A 20663-nucleotide genomic window follows, 5' to 3' on the forward strand; every position below is an offset into this window, starting at 1 on the left:
TACTTTAAGAAGACAGTATTGTTTCTGTAGTTCGGTCCCAGTCTGACCTCTGGGAATATTTGTTTATCCCAGATAAATGACAGGCTATAACCCAGGAACAAGTGTTTGAAAGGCGGGGAAAAGTTGTTTAAAATAGTCGGACCACCACTGGGTCAAATCAGAAAAAATGTTTTAAAGCGGCCATAGGAAATCAGGCTTGAAATCTACAGATCAAAATAACACTGTTGTACAGGGGATGTAGGGTACTTGCAAAATGAACGTCATATACTCACCGCTATCTCCCCAGAGTAATTTATACCTATATTTACTGGAGTTTTTCCCTATCCACTTCAAGGGAATGTTGTAACTTTTGAAACTTAAATGACAAAACTATAAACAAACACACTTGTTCCTTTCAAGATCCATTTATTGAGTTGATACAGTACAACAGAGGCATCGTGTTGAGTAGAAATACACCCAGATGGATGAATTAAGACATTTTACAGGATTTGAAGAACTGTTATTGATTTGTTGATCTTAAAAATACATGCTTGGCTGCTGCCTCACAATGAGATGATACAATTTTAGTTCGAAAAAACTACTTTTTGTGCAGTATGTCCTGGACACAACACACAGTCTAAAGCAGGCCAAAAGCATGAAAATGAATTTTAACAACAAATTAAATGGCTTAATCACCAATAAATACAAGTATAAAAACAGATTGATAATCATTTTCATTATCAAAAAACAGTTCATAAAAGATACCGAAGGCACGCAACTTAATCCACCTTGGCAGTCCAGGATCACCAACAGACAACAAAAACTGTGGCAATAGCCATCAATAGTAATGAGCCATAACGAAAATAATACTTAAATAACATATCAATACTAACTTATCATTATTGTCATAACAATATCCAGTCAAGTTTTCCTATGATTAGACTTTCTGCTAACTAACAGATATGCACCACGTTTTCCAGTTTGGCAGAGTTTAAGTATCATCGTCAGATTCTTTCCATTGCTTTATTTCCTTTTCCTCCTGATTTTGTTACAGCTTTATGGACCTCCTCTGCTTTGGTAGAGGTGGAAATGCAATTTTCTTATGGTTGGCTATCGATACATTAATACATATACTTGCTCTATTCCAATGAATGTAGTTGGTTTGTGCTATTTTGAGGTTGTTAAAGGGCTTCTCTAACCCACAAGTGTTTTAAAACAGGAGAAAACTGAGACTTAACCAATTTCAGATCAGAATTGTCCATTTCTGTAGAGAAATTATAATACTTCAAGGAAAGAAGTATTTTCTGCCATAACATAAAGCAATATAAAGTTTCTTATATTTTGGAAAATCAAAAACAGAAGCATAATAAAACAAAAATACTAACATAGTATAATTTTCTCACTGTAAATCCAGTTGACAATAAAAGGCAATACAAAAGGCAATAAAATGCAATATAATACGCAATGGGTCTTTCATTTGAATCCATACCCAGGACCTTTGCTTTACACTAGAGGACCTGAAAACATTCAACATGTGATCTTTTTCTCTCAGGGTCGTCTACTGCATGGTTTTATCTACATCATTTCATATTTTGGATATCAGTCATCGTTTTCCCACGTTTTACTGCTTTGGAAAAATGTTACACACTTTCTAAGGCCATACAGGACACAGAAGTCACACACTGACTGATCCTCAAGACAAGCTGTACCAACAGCCTCCGGCATCTCAAATAAAAGCTGAAAAGAAAAATAAAACAACCGTGAGCTAAAGCTAAAACGGGGATGATTTCATTCACCAATGGGGATTCCAAAGTCAAAGAACATTCCAGAGGAATCCCATTAACTTCAGACTTCTCCGTCCCCTGAATCATCCCAAAGCTTCATCACATCTTTGGTGTAAAACAAACTACTTTCCATCTATTCTTTCTACTCACTTTCTTTACGTTCACTATTCTACTTCACAATTCCTTCAACAACTTTTCGAACTCCTTGACCTTTCCTGTGTTTAATAGGAAAGTCCTTTCTTATCTTAGCACCTTCCCAAGCATCACTCTTTCAAAACTCCTTTCTTCTCCCTCTAGCTATAAATCTTTACACACTGCCTCTTTCTTACTCTCAAATGAAAACAATAGCTGGCTAATTGTGCTTGGTTGACATAATGGACTAGTATACACAGCTGGAGGGCTGAGTGCGGACCGCAGACCCACCTGTGCTGAGTCGGGCCGGGGCTGATAGAGATCTCTAGCACCAACACGTCTCCAGCCTTTGTCTGAGGAATTCAATGTGTCATCAGCAGGCTAAACAAACCAGCCTATCTAGCTCTTTTGAAGAGCTTAGGGGTAAAATATTAACTAGTCTGACAATGAAAACCACCTTATGTGTCTTTGGCTAAACAAACAACAAGAAAACTGAATATCTCACTAAACAGCCGGTTCTATTTGGTAGCCCTGGAAATGTGAAACAACCAAGGTTAAGAGAGCCAGGCACATTCCAGGACTGTGAGATGGTGTCTGCGCCATCTCCCTTCACTAAATGCCCCACAAGGTGAGTCCCTCCAGATCTAGGGTGCTGCCAGTAAATATGCAACAAAATCACCTAAACTGCTGACAACCCAAACTATGGGCTTAAACACTGACAAAGAACACAGAGGAGTTCTTTCTGAGGGGGCCTGTAGATCCTAGCATATCTGTGTGTGAATCTAGGAGCAGGGGGGAAGGAGACGAGACTGTTTGATCTCAACTGTTTGAGATTGACCTTTGAACCGCGACAGAGTAAAGCTATTCAGCTGTGAGCTAAAGGCCCTGGGTTTCTCCACATTCAAAAAAAACATTTCAAAAAAGCACAACTGGTGACAGGTTGGCCTGGCTTTTCCCTCCACTTTAAGGAAATGACATACATAATCTTGTATTATGAATCAAAAAAGGCACTTCCTACATATTCCCTAGTATCATACACATATATAGGACATACGCTTTTCTGAAAGTATATTTGCCTGCATGTTTTACAAGCGCAGACACAGTTATATATGCTGAGTATATATATGTTTCTCATCACTGAGTAACATAATTATATATGTCAGTTCCACACAAAGAGTTGGAGATTTAGACTCTTCCAGTAACAGCCAGCACCCACCAGTTTTGCACTAGAGAAGCTACAAAAATATTAATAAATAATCAGCAATGTCAGTTATTTTTGGAACAAGACCCTGGTTTGTTTCTTTTCTTTTTTTTAAAGGAAGTAAAGATCACAAAAGCATGTGCTCTCCGTGAGTTTTAAGGTGCTCGTGTAAACTTAAACTCAGAATGCGTGGTACAAGGAGAGCCAACCTGGTTGCTGCGTTTGTGATTCTAACTTGCCTTCTTGCTGAATATGTAAACATGTTGAACACAGCAAAGTCTATGGGCGGGCCAAGAAAGCCGACTGGGTGGCATTCTCGTGCCAGCTCCTCTCTCTGGTTCAAAAAACCCTAACTGGATTTCCCTCTGGCCAGAGAAGTGCACCTAAGTGTGTGTGTATGTGCGAAGACATCTCATCAAGATTTCAGGCCCATTTGGAAAACCACTACTTCCCAAAAGGTGTATCCCAGCAACACACTGGTCGTTAATGCCACCTGTCTCCTTTCACACATACACACACACACAGTCATGTTGGATTCTCTCTGCCACCCATCTGTTAGGTGAGGTTGCCGCTGATGTCCAGGGCTTGCTGGTACACCTGAGTCATGTCCTCCAGGTCCCCCAGCAGGGAGAAGCTGCCGTTGTCCCCCGGGGAACCTTTCGTTTTGGAGCCACGGCTGAACTTGGATCCCTGGAGCGGTGGGGCAGTCTGGAAGCCCTTGAAGTTGGCGAGCTGCAGCAGGTTTTCAGCCGAGACGCAGGCCCTGATGTTTGGGCGGAGGTGGGGGGTGGAGGAATGCCACTCGGCCCCGCTGAGGGAGCTGGGCGACAGGGACAGGGCGGAGCTGTCCTCCCCGACGATGCTGGAGGGACGGCTCTGACTGCGGGACAGACCAGAGTCGGTTGATGGAGAAGGCTCGCCGAGGGCTCCAGCCACCGCTGCTGCTGATGGAGGCCCGCTGTAGGTGGAGTACTTGCCGTTTCGCTTCAAGATGCCCTTTCTCCCCATCGCTCTCCTTGGCGGGGAGGTGGCTAGCAGAGACATACTGGCGCCCCCTAAAAGCTCGGAGGACTCGCTGCGCTCTGGCGAGGAGTAGTACCCTGATTCCCTCTGTTGGTTGTTCTTCAAGATGCCTTTCCTGGGCAGAGAGGGCACCATCTTAGCTGGCGAGCCTCCACCCGAACTCCGCTCGTCTTCTTCTTCTTGATCTGGGCTTGAGGCGTCATCTCCCCCTTCAGCTTGTTGAGGCAGCGCTCCCTGGCCCGACTCGGCTTCTTCCAGACTGGTGGCTCGCTGCTCTTCAGTGAGCCTGGTCTTCAGGATCCCCTTGGGTCTCTTCAGCCCGGGCTTGTCTTCTTCTCCACAGTGGGCCTCTCCTGCCTCGCCGTTTTCCTTCTTGGACTTCTTGGGCCTCTGACGCAGCAGCTGGGGCGCGGCTGCAGCCTTGGCTCCAGAACCACGTGGCTCAGTGCGGTTCTGCCATTCGATGAAGCGTGCCAGCATGGGCGAGCCTCCGTGGTCTCGTTGGGTCTCGCAGTCGCACACGCTGTTCTTCCAGCCCCAGTTCACCCACCAGTGGTTGGCTATGTCTTCTATTGTGGCCCGGCGCTCGGGGTTCACCATCAGCATCCAGCGGATCAGTCCACGTGCATCTAGCAGGAAATAGAACATGAAGAAACTGTAAGCCGTCTGATGTTATACACCACTTAGCAAAACGTCTATTTACCTGTACTGTATAAGAGAGTATTTAATAGAGAAGTGGAGTTTGAGTTTTGAATGTCTAAATTCAAAGACCCTGGAACTGCCCATGATTGATGTGCATCTTAAATGACATAAGAATAATTAAGTATGTAAAAAAAGTTACAAGTATTCATTTAAAACTAAAGATCTGAAAAAAGAAAATAGCCCTTACTTAAACTATTAGTTGCTAAATGTTATTTTTCCACTGTTTAGTTTAAACCACAATAATGCATCCTCAGTGAAATAACACAACAACCCAGGGCAGAGACAGAACTCCCCACATGTGAGTTTCATTAGTTTAGTAACATTTAAGATTATTTTGGCCATTAAAACATATTTTTTTGTAATTTTCCTGAGAAATAATGAACTTTGAATGGAAATGTGCCTCAAGTTCCTATTATATAATTGAGTTTGTGAACCAATTACTCCTCAGTCTTACTTAAATGTAATGGGTTAATATGTAACAAAAAATCAACAGGTAGTATGACAGTTCAGTAGCTGAGGAACTATCATTGAGTTATTTTATACTGTCAACAAAACGGGGCAAAAAGAGCATTTTGCTTAATGGATTGTGCAGATTCCACATGTTGTGCATTAACAGCGGTTGGATCCATATTCCATTCAAGTGTTTATGGACCAACATCCCACAGACCTTAAAGTATTTTCTGGAATTCACATAAAGAAGTGAGTGCTGTACAATTTATAGACAGAAAGACAAGGGTCAATGGTTTCAGGATCTGACGAATGGTTTACCTCTGACTATCTGCTGTGCAGCTGAACTGGATTTGCAAGTATAGTTTATGATTTAGTTTTATAAAGGGCAGTGGGATCAGGAATGTTTTTTGACCATGGGAAAAAGCAGTAGAAATACAAACAGAGGTTCCCGCAGTACCTGAGGACTGAGTAGGTTCTTTGTAGTCGCCGTTGCTAATCTGGCGAATGAGGTTCTTGTGGTCTCCCCCATCAAATGGCATCGTCCCATAGACCAGGGTATACAGCAGCACCCCCAGAGCCCAGCTGTCCACCTGTAGAAAGCAAATATTCTGGTTAGAAACTACTTCATCATATGCATCACACACACTGCCTATCAAATAAAACAGGCATACTGTACGCAGTAGGACAATAAAACAAAAAATGGTGCTATATTTGATGCTATTCAATTAAAAATGCAGTTTTGCCAAATGTCGAACTTCAGACCATCAGCTGAGTTGACATTGACATTAATAAGCATCATAATCAGTTTTTCACACAAGAACATCTCTGTTAAAGAGCTTTCACAGTGCTTTTCTTGCATTTCTTTCATATAATAACAATGACAAAATGCTTGTACGCTGGTGGGAAATGGCTTGTTTCCACAGATAAATCCCCCCCCTCCCCCTCCCCCCACTCACCGTCTCCTGCTCTGTCAAGAAGAAGCAAGCACTTTCTGACCACCAACCTAATGCAATGTGGCTTCCTAAGTAAGCGGTTACATAAGACTTTGTGTCTGGGGCATGAGGAGATGCAGAGCCACGTGGGAAGTGGTGGGAGTGGACCCGGATAATGAGACCAGCAGGGCTGTGACGGCCCCTGATGACTCGCCAGAGACACGCTGCCATTGAGTCGTCAGCAGATGACCTGTCTCGCTGTGTGTGTGTGAGAGGGAAATGTAATGTATGTGTGTGTATTGACTGTGGTTAAGGGATGATGAGTTGTCCTGAGGAATGTGCTTTTGATGGTAGCTAAAGCTCCGAGACATAGTCTAGGAAGAGGAAATCAGATATGGCCAGTTAAAGAGCTTGTGTACTTCCTCTAAAGGATCTTCTGGACCCACATCAAGAATGTGTTTCTCTCTCTTTTTGCCACTGGTCGATTCCCGAGGGCGAGACGGGGCATGCACTATTGTTGTGTTCTATTTTCGTTGCTTGTGTTTGCTGTAATTTGTGGCCTCACCCCAACGGGGTTTGTATAATTTCGATTGCAATCGGACTGCTGTAGCTTTTAGCACTCTGGAGGAAATTATAGTGAATTACGCTAAATTGAATGGTTGGACTTGAATATCTAAAAATGCAAGTTTTTCCCCGGTATGTTGCTTTGTTTTATGTAACTGATGCAATTTCAGAGACGACGCCCTTCAGACTGAGCCTGGAATTGCCAGATAAGTGGCTTTGGGGAGAATTTTTTTTACTCTTTCTCTCCCCAAAACTATGTTACTCTGACCATGAGCGTCTCTTTGAGGCTGTGGAGGATCATTCCGAGCCCATTAAGATGAAGAGAAAGTGAGGAAAAACTATCCTCCAGTTCCTCACTTCAAAGGACCAAGGCATTTTAGGAAGGGGAGGATAGGAAAGGGATGCAGACAGTATCTGAGCTGACCAACTGTGGAGTTGCAAGAGAGACCTCCCTTTGAATAGCTACTAACAGTAATCCCATCAAAGAAGAAGAAAATAAAGCCTATCCACCTCTTTGTGTATGGCATATGTAATGATGATAATCACTCGTGAGATAATAGAGATAAAAGCTAATTAAGGTGAGCAATCTGGGAGGTTAGTACCACATTTAACAGCTAGGGAGGACAATGGTGATGATGAATAGATAAAAGGAAATTGTGTCCTAGAAATGAAGTTCACACACAAACAGCTGGGGTTTAAGCCATTGTCATTGTTTGGTTCACTGGGCCTCACCTCTGGGCCACGGTAAGGTCTCCCATTGACAATCTCTGGTGAAGCATAGAGCGGGCTGCCACAGAAGGTCTGCAGCAGCTTGTCCTTATGGTAGAGGTTGGACAGTCCAAAATCAGCAATCTGTGGAAACAGGGGTATACATGTGAGCTTGAATCCCTCACACAAAGATCATTTGTGGTTGTGCTGTATAGTCCTGTAGGTGATGTATCACAGATCAATGGGCAAACTTACCTTAATATTACCGTTTTCATCCAGTAGCACATTTTCCAGTTTCAGATCCCTGTGGGCCACTCCATTCTGAAAAACAATGAGGGAAAAACAAAGCTGTTATTGATGCATGTATCGATTCATTATTCACCAGAAATGGCTCCAAATAATAAACAGTCCATTGTATTAAGCGATGATTTACTCCGACAAGGCTAGCTTGTGGCTCTCGGGGGAAATCAAGGCAGCCTGTTGGTCTAGTACTCTTTAATTGGTCTTGTCCCCTCTAGGGTCTTTATGCTGACATCTGCTGTAATTTTCTTTTTAAGTCGACTCACATGTGTCATATAAACATTAGCCTGTAATTACCACCCTGTATGAATGATGTTCTCACAACATCCAGGGATTAAAAAACAACCATGCCTGATTTTTTTTAAAACCCTGGAATTAACATGTGGTATGCAGACAGGCTGAACCTAGCTCAGATGCGGAGGAGTGACTTCACCCATCACACCACCCCCCAGGGCTGTGCTCCGCAGGGCATCTCCTATTGGTTATTGCCTGGCAGGAAGCTCATGTTCTCATGACTATCATTGGTGGATACAAAGAAGATGTGGTTGTTTGCTTGTTGTGTCAGTGACTCACACCACCCCACCCGGTGGGAGGTTGTGCTTGGTGGTGATGATTCATCATTCATGGCTGTCTGGGACTCTCCTATCTGAGTGGCTATGACATCATCCCTATCTGCAGCTGGGTAGCGGATGACACGAGGGGAGCCCATCCAAACAAGCCCTGGGACCTTGGGGTTTAGTGAGGTGTGGATCAGAGGTTGACATGGGAGGCGTGGCGGGAGCTAAATCTCTGGGGAAAAGCTTCAGGAGTATCTTGGGACATCCGTCAGAGTGTCAACTGATGAGGACAGAATTAATTTAGGGACTGTTTGGTGCACTGAAATCTGAGTGTAAGCCTGAATTAAACTGGCCTGTATTCTATCTTCACTCAGAAACAGATGACTCCCTTACACCAGCGCCAAGAAAAGCATACTATGTAGGGCCCGCAGATTAACTGGCTGTATAGCTGACTCTGGAGGTGCATGGTTAATGTTACAGTAAGCATGCTGTGGCCTGGAAAACAAAGTCTGGATGTGTGTGCGTGAGGCAAAGAGAGACTTAGGTGACCAACAAAAATAAAAATGCGTGCTTTTTCTCTATGTATAGTGTGGTGTGGGTTTTCTCACCTTGTGGCAGTGGTGCACGGCGGAGACTATCTGTCTGAAGAAGTGTCGCGTCTCCCGCTCGCTCAGGCGCCGGCGCTCGCTGATGTAGTCATACAGCTCGCCCTTGCTGGCGTACTCCATCACAATCACAATCTTGTCCTTGTTTTCAAACACTGAAAATTATAAGAAAGCAATCCTTAATATCTACTTTAAGGAAAAATACATCTGTATTAACAGCAAGTGAAATGGCAGATAACTCACAAGTCATTCCAGGTTCTTTCTCTCATAGTAATATCACATAATGAACAATGTTATGGAAAACCCGAATAAACCAGTCACCCCCCCCCTCCTCTAGTTTTGGAGCCGGACTACAAATTCCAGAGGAGCACATTACATCTCTACATTTCTCCCAGGGTTACATCACACCAAACCCCACCTCATGTGTCTGGCTCCTTCACAACATTGCAGGGAGAGGCTGTTAACTTAATCAAGCCCACCCCTCAGAGACCAGAGTGAGGTGGAGAGAAGTGGAAACAGAGAGAAAGCAGGAACAATTTCATGGAGAGAAAGTCAGTTTTGGGTATTATAGTATAGTGTCAGGTGATGTCCTTGACGTATAACACTTCAAATTCACATCATGTCAGCACATTTCACAACCCACTCCCACATTCTTAACCACCCTACTGACTGTCCATATCATATACATGATTGTACAATAGTTTATTGTGGCAACACGGCACAATCTTCCCTTCTCGCAGCAGAATGTGTCTTATATTTATAATAGAATAAGCAATGTATTACTCAGCAAGGGTAAGAGCGTCCTCTTGTTGTTCTCAGACTGAGTCATGAGTTTCTGTGTTTGAATAATAAAGGAAGCCAAGATATATTCATGTCCTGTGTTTTTTGTTTACTTGTTAAAGTCATAGCAGTTATAATATATTGTATCTACTGCTTATCATCTGAACAGAAATGTTATTTGATTAGCGCAAATCAAAAGTAAGAAAGCTGGGAAATTAATCTACAAACTGACTTTTTGAATGCCGACTTGGTACACATCTGGTGACTGGAGAAAGTAGCGTTCTTACAGTTGTATCATTGTATTGCATTCCTATCCATCAGCAGTCACCAAACGTGTAATTCTGTGTCAGTATTTAGCCTTTTGGTGTATAATTTTAACTTGGCAACATACTTCTCTCCCAGCGCCTTCGCCTTGGCAAGAAGGGAATGAAATGGTTAGGCAGGGAGGTGAGGAGAGAGAAAGAGGGACAGAAGGAAACACTGAGGAGATGACAACAACACAGTCAGCCATGTTGCTCGGTATTGTGCGGGTTGATTTTCCCACACAGCAGGGTCACCGGGGGTGAGGGCCTCTGCTTTCTGCACCCTTGAGTGAGCACCTTCATAGTTTGTCACACTACTTTCCTCACCCCACCTCCCAGGGTCCTTTTAGAGATATAATCCTCGACAAAAACACACAGTTGCTGAGTGATGGTAATGCTTCCTGATTGGGACTGTCTGGCTGTTTGGGAAGCACCAGGGAGGCCAGAAGAGAGCCGGCTCTCTGATTGGTGGACAGAGTGGTGACCTGGGGTGACATTCACGGCGATCCATGGTGGGGTTGCGCTTGGAGAGCCAATTCTCAGCGTGCACTCCCATTTACCTTTGACCCATGGTGGTAAAGTAATTACCTGGCTTACATAACTTGGGTTTATTACAGCCTGTTGGGTAAACTAGCCACCACTGCAGCCTCGCTGCCAGGCGACAGGCTCTGTTCACAGGTCGGGCCCTCACCTCTAAACTATTAGCACCTATTGTCTTATTGCCTGCCCTAATGATAGACAGTGTTGCAAGCCTGCGTGCAGTGCAAGAAGAGTACTATGAAGTGAAGGGTATTAAAGTACTATTGATGCAAGCAATAAATAAGCAAGCATTGGAAACTCCACACTTTTTGATTGAGGTATTTTTACGCAGATAACAATCAACAGGTTAATCATTTAATTTGTTATTATTTACTGAACTGAGCTACCAAAACATATGATACTAATTACTATCAGGGCTTATGTCACGTCTTGAGAATGTGGTAATAAAATGGTTTCTCTTCGCTCTCCGCAGGATGGTTGGTTTTATGTCTGTTCAAACTTTATATCTCTTTCTTATTTCCACTTCTCTCCTTTAGCGCAGTTGGAAATACACTAATTGGCTTTCTTGCAGAAAGTGAGATTAAGAGATCAATATGACTATTATATCTGTACACCAAATATGATGCTACAGCAAGCATCCAGTCAGTTTTAGCTTAGCGTTAAGCCTTGAAAAGGGGAAAACCGTCAGTCTGGCTCCTTCCCAAGGCAACAAAATGTGTCTATCACCACCTCTAAAGCTCTTTAATTAACATGCTACATATTGTTTGGTTGACTCATTCAAAAATGTGTAGAAAGGACAATTTGTCCGACTATTTTGGTTTAAAAAAGTGGGCACTCTAGGAGTGAAGAGTGAAATCTGCTTTTAAATGCCCCGCAAAGCTTGCTGATGGATGCAGAATTTGAGGGAGTGGTACAAATCAATCTTCACACACACATCTGGTTCAGCTTTGCTTCACACAAGGCAGTTAGCAGGGGCTGTTGAAGAGGGTGTTGCCGGATACACAGATCTCGGGCCTCCTATATATCTCTAAAGGAAGGCCGGGCGGAGGCCAGGCCACAACAGTTAACGCTGGGTTTGAGGAGAAACACCAAAGAGTGAGACCAATGAGTCTGGTTGAGTTTGTTGGTGGAGTTGGCTCCATATAAAGGAAGGCAGCACACATAGGAACACCATACAGACTCCTTGGAGTTTATAAACTGGGTGTTCTTTTAATCTAAAACACATTAAACTTGGCTGCACTTCAGATCTCCAGCTGACTTCTGGCACGTTCCCATGACAAATAGTAGTGTTTGTCACCGATTCTCTTTCTGATAACAACCTGGGGACTTTGACACTGAACAAAGAACAGTGGGTAAGCCACTTCGGGCAGTGGCACACAACTGGCTGCCATTGTGCCAGGGCAGCTATCCTGAAAAGGGCATAGAAACTGTTGCTATGTTGACACAGGCATAAAAATAGTCACGAGTCACAAATCATATGAAACCGACCCACACTGCGGCGGCCTTGTGACTTTAATTGCCCAGATGTACTGTAGGCCCAGACTACATCATAAGAGCTGATTAATTGCAAGCAATATGTTGAAAGAATTCAATGGGAATTGTTCAACCTTTACACTCAGCATTTATTCCAATCTATTTATTTCTTCCAGTGGAATGAAGGTCATTCAAAAGGGCTCATATAAAAAAAGGAGCCGTTTAAGCCTGACTTGAAGGCTTTGATATTTAGAAAGTTGCTTCCTGGGTTGGATATATGATGTTTATCCAAAAAAAAGGCTTAAGGCCTTTCCTCCCTCTGCATAGCACCGGGTCAGAGTCAGACAGGGTGCAGGCCTGGGTGACTAAGGTCAACGCAGTGTCTCCCTAGCTTCACACACACACAACCATGCACACAGGCTCACACAAATACACAAGGACTTATGCAGACACACATTTGGGCAAAGACACACACACACACAAGTACAGTCTGGATCCCAGCTGCAGCCTTTCTCTAAGTATCAGCAGATGTCTGGCCCTGAGATCAAGACCAGAGAAGACAAGAGATGGGACCTCTTAGATGTGGGAGAGGCAATCCCTTAGAATACCACCGCTCTTAAACACACGAACTTCCAAGCGCACACGTGCACACACACACATTAAGAGAGATCCAGATGCACACCGGCAAAAAGCCATCCAGACTTTTACTGGCCAAGGCAGCCAGACAGAGAAAAGAAGATGAATAACATCCCAGAGCTGTAGTCCCGGTCTTATTATGACATCTGCATGTCATAACATGACAATCCTGCAGCTTGGCCACAAGTGCTGAATGAGCTGAGTGAGGGGTGAATTTTGGGACAGGTTTTTGTTTATGTGCATTCAAGGCAAATTCACGGGTATAAACTGTCATGTGTGTGAGTTTCTGCAGCAAACCCTCACCTTCATATATAGAGATGATGTGTGGGTGGCGAAGGGATGACATGATCTCAATCTCTCGTCGGATGTGAACCATGTCCTGATCGTCCTTGATCTTCTCCTTCCGAATCGACTTGATAGCCACCTAGAAATAGAGGACAGGAGACACATTGATCAGCTGAGTCATAGCTGCATAACATTTACATTTAGCAACAAACAAATTGGGTGCAGGACATTTTCCCTTTTTTCCACTAACTAACTACATAAATATGTTGATTTTAATGGGAAATGACCAGAGAGAGGTGTAACGTACAGTAAGACCCCAACACATTCGTTATCTTATCAGTGAACTTAAAAAATGTACATGGCTCTTGCAGGGTACAACCTAATTTTCCTCCCCGCTCAGGGGTCCTGTGGGGCATGCATAACAGTCTTTGACCTCCTGACTGGGCCTTGATGTTATGACGGGCAGGTGACTCAAACAAGGAGGAGATGCCATCTTAGTCTCACACTGTGTCATTTACTCTCTCTGTCTTTTCTGCTAAATGAAGGTGAAAAACAACTTGCCACGTGATGCCATAATAGAGGCTTGCTTTGTGCTCTCCAAGGGCCTGGGACTATATTTAACCAGGTACTAGTCAGTGTTTGGGCTGGGTCTCCAATATGGACCCACACCATGTCTCTAACAGTGAGATCAGAAGTCTGAGTCACATGGTGGAGTTTCCACAGTCACCATCTGGAAACAGCTGAGGAATGTGAGCATCATGAAAAAGAAGATGACGAGGTGTTAAATGTTCATGGAGGAAGGCAGGGAGGTCAGAGGAAGAGTACTTTAAAGATACTACAACTATAAAGATATAAGTATTAAGTTCCGCAGCTGTGTTTTCCTTCCTGTCAAAGAGTCCCAATCTTTTATTTGTAGTCTTTCAGATTAAATAGCCAGAGGCGTACTTTTGAAATGCTGCTGGAAGTTTATGGAGGAATCAGTAGCAATGGCAGAGGATGAGGAAGTGATTCAGTCTGCTTGCCGTGCCAACGGGCCGGCTACAGAAGTTTCATCAGTCAACAACTAAACATGATTTGACAATATTTAACTTTCATGGCAATGCCACCGGGGTCAGAGACAGCCGCAAACTGGATGCGTTCAGACCTAGCCCATGTACTCCTAAATGAAAGGTTAGAGGCCTTGTCCAAAGAAACCAATCGGAGTACAGAGTCTAGCACATGTCACTATAATTGTAGCCTAAACATTCTGGATTGAGTCCTGGGTTTGCTTTGATCCAGCCTCTATAGAGTCTGTTCAGTCTGAATTTTGTTAGTTTAAACTTTTGTCCTCTCCTAGCTTAGCGGTGGTATTCTGAGGAGCCCAGCTTTATTTCATTCAACAGAAACCACAGGCAGTAGCGAGTGCCAAGCTAATTACCGTGTACATCAATAAAAATAACCCCAAACCGGAATAGTTCCCTTGCAGAGCTTCCCTTGATTACATAGAATTGAAATAAATGATACCATAATAAACCAGATGGGGTCCAAGGGGGTCCACATGCTGTGTCCATAATTGGTCAAAGTTGTTTGTTTCTTAACACTGATGTTTTCCTTTACCTCATTTATCACTGATGCCCAAAAGGAGAGTAACATTTTGGACTTTGGTGTTTACCAGTGAGGTAGAATGTGAGTCACCTTCCTGGTTTTAAATGTAGTGATTAATTCATTTGGGGAACAACTGAGAAATTACCAATAAAAGTTAAATACGAGGGCAAGTAAACTTTCTCTGTATACAGCTGCCTAAAAAGGGGTGAAGGATAGTAATCCATCTTCAACACCTACAATCATTCCACACTGTATGTTAACTAATTGAACGAGCCAGCTCTCCCGCATTGGGCTTGAGAAAAGGCCAGGTATCGTTTGTGTATCTCCTCATGTTACCCTGGCCCGACCCCGATGTGGATCATTAAACAGGACTGCAGATCAGCCACTTGCCAGCTGGCCGTGCTGGCTGACACAGCTACGCTTGTCCTTAAGTGGATCCCTATTACTGTCACTCACAGTAAACAGGCGCTGCACTGCTGCCCACGTCGGCCCCTGCCAGGTATGGGGCCGTCCTTGTCTGCCCCGCCCCCCCAACCTTGTGCGCAATGGAGCTGTTTGAAGTGAAAGTCCATGTCTCGCTTCACTAGAGCCTGACATCTTCCTGTGCTTTCTCAGGCCATTAAAATAGATGAAGTATTCATCACAAGCTCACCCTTCTGTGTGTCTCTAAAGTTCCTGATCATCTGTTGTGTTGAGTGTGTGTGTTTGTGTCTGAGTCAGGGGGAGACAGAGAGAGTGAGTGGGAGGCAGAAGGCCGTCACTTTTCCAGTGAACTATATTCTCAAACACAGCCAGGAATCATAATACCTCATCAACGGCACCACATATAGCACAGGAATGTCAGTGTGTTCCCCTCCCGCGTACCTCCCCAGTGAATCAATTTTTAGGCAATGATGTAATCTGGTGGTTAAAGCTCATATTAATATCACTCTCTAACCTCATTTAACTGAGGCTGTCCCTATCTCGTTATGGTGGTGGGTTTCCCTGTGTCTCTGCGCTAACTGCCCGTCTCCCCAGTTAGTGATGAATCGCCCATACAGGATATTAACCTTCCCCTTCAATCTAATTTCTTGCCGTGGATGGCCTTTCATGTGTCACTGCCCATTTTAGGCCTAGCTGTCACCACAACCTTTTCACTACAGTCATCTAAATGCCAAATAGGACACAGCAAGTCTCTTTCTCTCCCTCTCACGTGTATATAAACAAGCAACACATATTCTAGTGGCACGTGCACATATCCCCACTATGATATCTATGATCAATGTCACTCCATGTAATGTTGGTTTCCACTGAGTTGCCAAGCACTACGATATATGGCTTTGCAGATTAAAGCAGACAGTCATTCAGTTCCACTTTTGCTGACACACTGAATGTGCCCACATTTAATCAATCTCCCTCATGTGCCTTCCGCTCTTTACACACATGTGCATTCATAAAAACAGTAACGCACAAAACTCCCTCAGTCTGTTTCCTCACTTAGTTCTCTCTGCCATTCTCATTTTGTTTGTGAACAAACCAGGAAAAGGTACAGGGTTTCAAGATAATTATATAACAGTCTCACCGCATCACTGTCTCTGCCACATGGACACCGGGGACTAACTTTATGTCAGAGGTCAAGTAAACTCTAGCAACGCAGTGCCAGACACACGTGGCCCGTGAGGTGGCTGGCAGTCATGCTCTTTTGGTTTTCTGCTGGTATACCATGTGGAACCAAAGTACTTTCCTAAGATATACAAACTCCCACGTAAAACACAGGGGGAAAAGGGAGTCCTATACTTTACAGAGATGCTATTTAAAGTCTGAATGCTATGCTTGGAGCTGTGCAGCAGATTACAGGAGAAAGGAAGGCAATATGCCACTGGGTTTTCACCTACAAAGATTTGTTTGTATACTGACAGGTATGTATTTTGACTGTTTTGCCACCCCATCTCTCTCACTGAGGGTAGACTTAAAAAATAAACACCATTCTGGGAAATGAAATTAAGATCTACAACAGCACAAACTACAGCCTCCCAAATAACAAAAACATGATTAATAAGCTCAAAACGTAGAAGATGTACTTTTAAAACTCAGTAAAAGGACGGAAAGCATTAAAGCAATGTTTTAGAATCACTAAAAATGTTAACAAATAGAGTCGTTCAAGTTCATTTGCATGTTAAATCAATTCATTTCAGACGGAAAGTCTTAAACCATATCCAAAGCAAAACAGATTCAGCCAATCTGAGTCAAATTAAGGGAACAATATGTCAAACTTATTATAAAAAATAATGTATCTTGACCCATTCAGTAAACATGCATTGTGCAATTTTATAATACAAGTGAAAGTAAAATACTTCACATGAGAGCTGCTGCCATGGCAATAATAAATAGGAAAACATACTGAAGACAGTACAAGGAGCCAAGTGGGACAGGCCAAGAGAGAGTAGCCTTACCGGAGTTTTTATGATTCCCTTAGCAAGCATGCAGGAGCTTTGAAACCATTAGGGGAAGTATTTGACCTATACTAAATTTCCCCCTGGTATTCTCTGCACATGGAAAGTTCATCATGTCCTGCCAGATTGGGCACAGGGGTCACATTTTGCCACAGGAGCATATAAAAAAATATTTGCAGAGATGTGATGGTCTTCAATGACATTAGAGCAGAGGATGAGTCAACTATAGCAAATAAAGCCAAGAAATATTTACAAATAAAGAAACAGAAAGTGTTAGAATGATGCAAACACCCTCATACCCACTCAAAACAGAACTGAAAGGATGTAGAGGGTGTCTAAAACACTGACCACAAACATGTGAGTGGGCCCTAGTAGCCTCTCTGGGGGACTGTTAGCTGTTTTCCATGATGCTTTCGGATCACTGGAGTCCCATCAGTCAGTCAGTAGCCGGATTTGCACTCCAGCATCCGGTCGTGAGGCCCCGCAAAGTACAGGCGTGTGCAACCACAACTCTCTGGCCCCATGGGCCCTTTCAGCACAGGGGAAATTCCCAGAGGGGAAGGACATGCACACGCCAAGGAAAGCAACCAAGCACTTATTTTGGGACCAATGTTGTTTGTAGGCTACTAAGGTGCTTCAGAAGTAAGCATGTATAACAAATCCACTAAAAGCATCATGACATATGTTTATAGCTGCTTAGAGCGTCTCTTAAGTGGCTCACCTCTCTGCCGGAGTGTCGCTCGATGGCCTTCTTGACCTTGCCATATGTGCCTCTTCCTAGCGTCTCCAGCAGCTCGTAGCGGTGCTTCAGGTTGTGCTTGTGGTGGTGTTTCTTCACGCCCGAGTTTCTCCGTCCATCACTGCTTGCCGGGGTATCTTCGGGTGAGGTGCCGGCAGGTAGTATTGGAGGTGGAGGTGAAGGGGAGAGGTCACCCCCCGCCGGTTTGCCCGCTGAGGTTTGGCCTCTCTGGGCCTCGGGACGGGGTGCCCCCCGGTGGGGCGATAAATAAGAGGTTTCCATCTCACTAGGGAAGTTTTTGAATAACCTTCCCACTGTTAAATATTTCAAACTACCTACCTAAAATAAATTGATAATATAATACTTATAGGTCTAATAACAGTAGGCTATTAATAAATAAATAAATTACAAGGAATAACGCTTAGCCTATTAGTCATAGCCTATAATTACACATGGAAACTAACATTTCCAGATTGTCTTAGTTGATCAATGGCTTTGATCAAAGCGAACAGAGACACTCCTCCTACCTATTCATGTTATTATTGCTATATAATTAATCTGCTAATAGATTAAGCACAAAGAGTCTGTAAGGACATTATCGGTCCATAATTACCTGATACATAGTCCTGTATCACTGGATAAATGTTATTCTATTTGCCAATATGTAATAAAATATGTATTCAGATTTCGACAGCAGGCTGCATGCCGGAAACTGAACACACGCTGGCTTTAAATATGATAAATTGGCTATAATGTATGTGCAAACTCTATCCCAATAAAAGAAACACTAAATCAATCGGTCTGATCTCCTCACTCCTCAATCGACTTGCATGATCTAGCTGTGGTTAATTCTGGCTCGTTCACCTTATCTGTTGTCCTAAACGCTGCCAACATCACCGACTCACATCTAAAAGGCGAGAAAGCTGCGACGAAACCGGCGTTTTGGATGAAGATGACCCTCATTTTGTCCACGGCCCAGGTACAGCTCCTCATTCATCTGGGCTCTGTCTTTTGTGCGGCTGCATGGTCCGTGCAGTAGTCGACGGCGGTAGAGGTGTGCTGTGATCGGACACTATCTCAAGCTGAGACGTTTTGGGTATTGCCATGGTCGTTTTGCTGCTCCCTTCCTCTTCTTCGTGTGCCCTTCTTCTTGTTTCTCTCCTTTCTTTCTCTATCCTCTACATGAGAGGCTGTGAATAAGACTTGCGAGAGGATACGAGACCGGAGGCGTGGTTTACGCGGACCTCCTCCTCCTCCTCCTCCTCCTCCTCCTTCCCTGTCTTTTCTCCTGCCTTCCCTCTTTGTGCTCTATTCTTCCTCTCTCACATCTCTGATTTGACTGCCACTGATCAGAGGCGTAGCTGGGAATCATGTGCACAGAAGGTGACACCCCACCCCCCATTACCCTACACATATCTTATCCCCCATCCATCTTTGTCTAAATGTTTAATCATTCACAGCTCAAGCACAGATTAACATTTACTGATTACAATTACACGCCCTTTCACACTTTTACTATCATATTATGTCATCTTTTCTTTTCCATGTGTTTACCCGTTGGCAGGTTAACTCCAAGAGACATATAGCCTAATTAAAGGAGTAAGTATTTTATTGCTGATATGAAAAGATCAATACCACCACCACTGAATAAAAAGCCACACCCACCAGCTCATTAGCATATGGAAACAGGAAATCAGCTCTGTCAGCAGGTACCAGCATTTATCAGCTCTCTAATCAATACATTACATCAATATATAAAAAAACATCATGTTGTGATTTTACAGAGGTCATGTGCTGGACTGTTTCCTGGCCTGGACTCTTGTCGCCAACAGCAGTTGCCTAAGAAAAAGGGTGTTTATACATTTCATTTGAGGTGTACTGAAAGCAACATACGAATACATTACAGATCCGATATCCAACCAAAAATGGTATTTGTGACGTGAGTGTAGGTTCACCTAATCACATTTTAAAAAATTATGATATCATCTTTAACTAATTAACCTGTTTGCCCAGTGTTGACTGTTTAACAAAAAGACAATGGGTGTTGATTTGAGGTGTCAAGTGACAACATTGAATGTAACATTTAAAGGCTCCAAGTGGCAGCTGATCAGCAAGGCATGCAGGGAGTGACTTGGTAAATGTCTGAACAGAAAACCATAAGTAAAATCAAGTATTGAACATACGATCCTTCATAATGTAAAAAACGTGTAAGCATTTTTTATCGTAAAAACAGCAGAATGGTTGTGCATCCTTGGTGAGGTGAGTGCTCTTTGAGTACTCATGTTGTTAATATAAGATTTGGCAGTTATATCATAGCTTGATGGATATAGGTATAGCTGCAGATCTTAAAAATAACAACAGCAGCTCTATAGTTTAAAGTAAGTTTGGCTGCAGTTTTATCGATTCTAAGCATGGAAAACTCAAAGCACTGCGAAACAAAATTATAAAATATGTGAAATATATACACCGTGAGAGACCTTTTAGATATGTAATGTTATACTGTACAAGGTTGTGCATTCATTCCAATATAATGAATGGCAGACCGGAATAAATGTTTGGCTCTGTTTCCCATTTCAATGTTTCTACACTTCCCTTATGTTTTATAAACATTTATCATGCCAAATGAATTCCTATTTGCATCTGGTTTCCATACTGAAAGAGAATTGAGAAAAACCTCAAAACGGATTATCTGATAAATCCCATGTTTCCATTTGGCCTGCACTATGCACTACAGACCACTGTAAACACAGTTTTAACAACTTTTGTTTGTCACCTTTAAACGTTAACCAAAGAAAAAACTAAAGTTTAGTTTAATAACTGAAATTCCTATTTTCTCTCCATATTCTGAGGATTTAAAGTACGTCTGTGGTATCAGAGTTTAACCTTTCTGTACTTTATTATTTGCCCCTTTTGTTTGTTTATTCACCATGTAAAGCGGCCTTGGGTCCCTTGAAA

The 20663-nt window shown here is 43.1% G+C and overlaps 1 protein-coding gene across 1 annotated transcript; it reads right to left on the minus strand.

Moving 5' to 3' along the window:
* Nucleotides 1-385: 385 nt before the first annotated feature.
* nuak1b (NUAK family, SNF1-like kinase, 1b) lies at nt 386-18516 on the minus strand. Its single transcript, XM_079683206.1, has 7 exons — nt 17691-18516; nt 12972-13092; nt 8941-9092; nt 7731-7796; nt 7500-7619; nt 5729-5861; nt 386-4748 (listed from the first exon to the last, which is right to left on the minus strand). Exons 1-7 carry the CDS (start codon nt 17988-17990, stop codon nt 3652-3654), a joined length of 1989 nt encoding a protein of 662 aa, XP_079539332.1. The 5' UTR covers nt 17991-18516; the 3' UTR covers nt 386-3651.
* Nucleotides 18517-20663: the final 2147 nt, after the last annotated feature.

Source organism: Notothenia rossii (assembly GCF_949606895.1).
Source record: "Notothenia rossii genome assembly, chromosome: 5".
In the NCBI taxonomy this organism is placed as follows: domain Eukaryota; kingdom Metazoa; phylum Chordata; class Actinopteri; order Perciformes; family Nototheniidae; genus Notothenia; species Notothenia rossii.

Excerpts from the sequence above, each read along its gene's own strand:
- nuak1b (XM_079683206.1), bottom strand. The coding sequence starts at position 17,990 with ATGGAAACCTCTTATTTATCGCCCCACCGGGGGGCACCCCGTCCCGAG. Across the intron at positions 5,862-7,499 it reads GACCTTACCGTGGCCCAGAG|GTGGACAGCTGGGCTCTGGG; the intron begins GTGAGGCCCAGT and ends TGCTTTCTACAG. Across the intron at positions 4,749-5,728 it reads AGAACCTACTCAGTCCTCAG|ATGCACGTGGACTGATCCGC; the intron begins GTACTGCGGGAA and ends ATTTCCTGCTAG.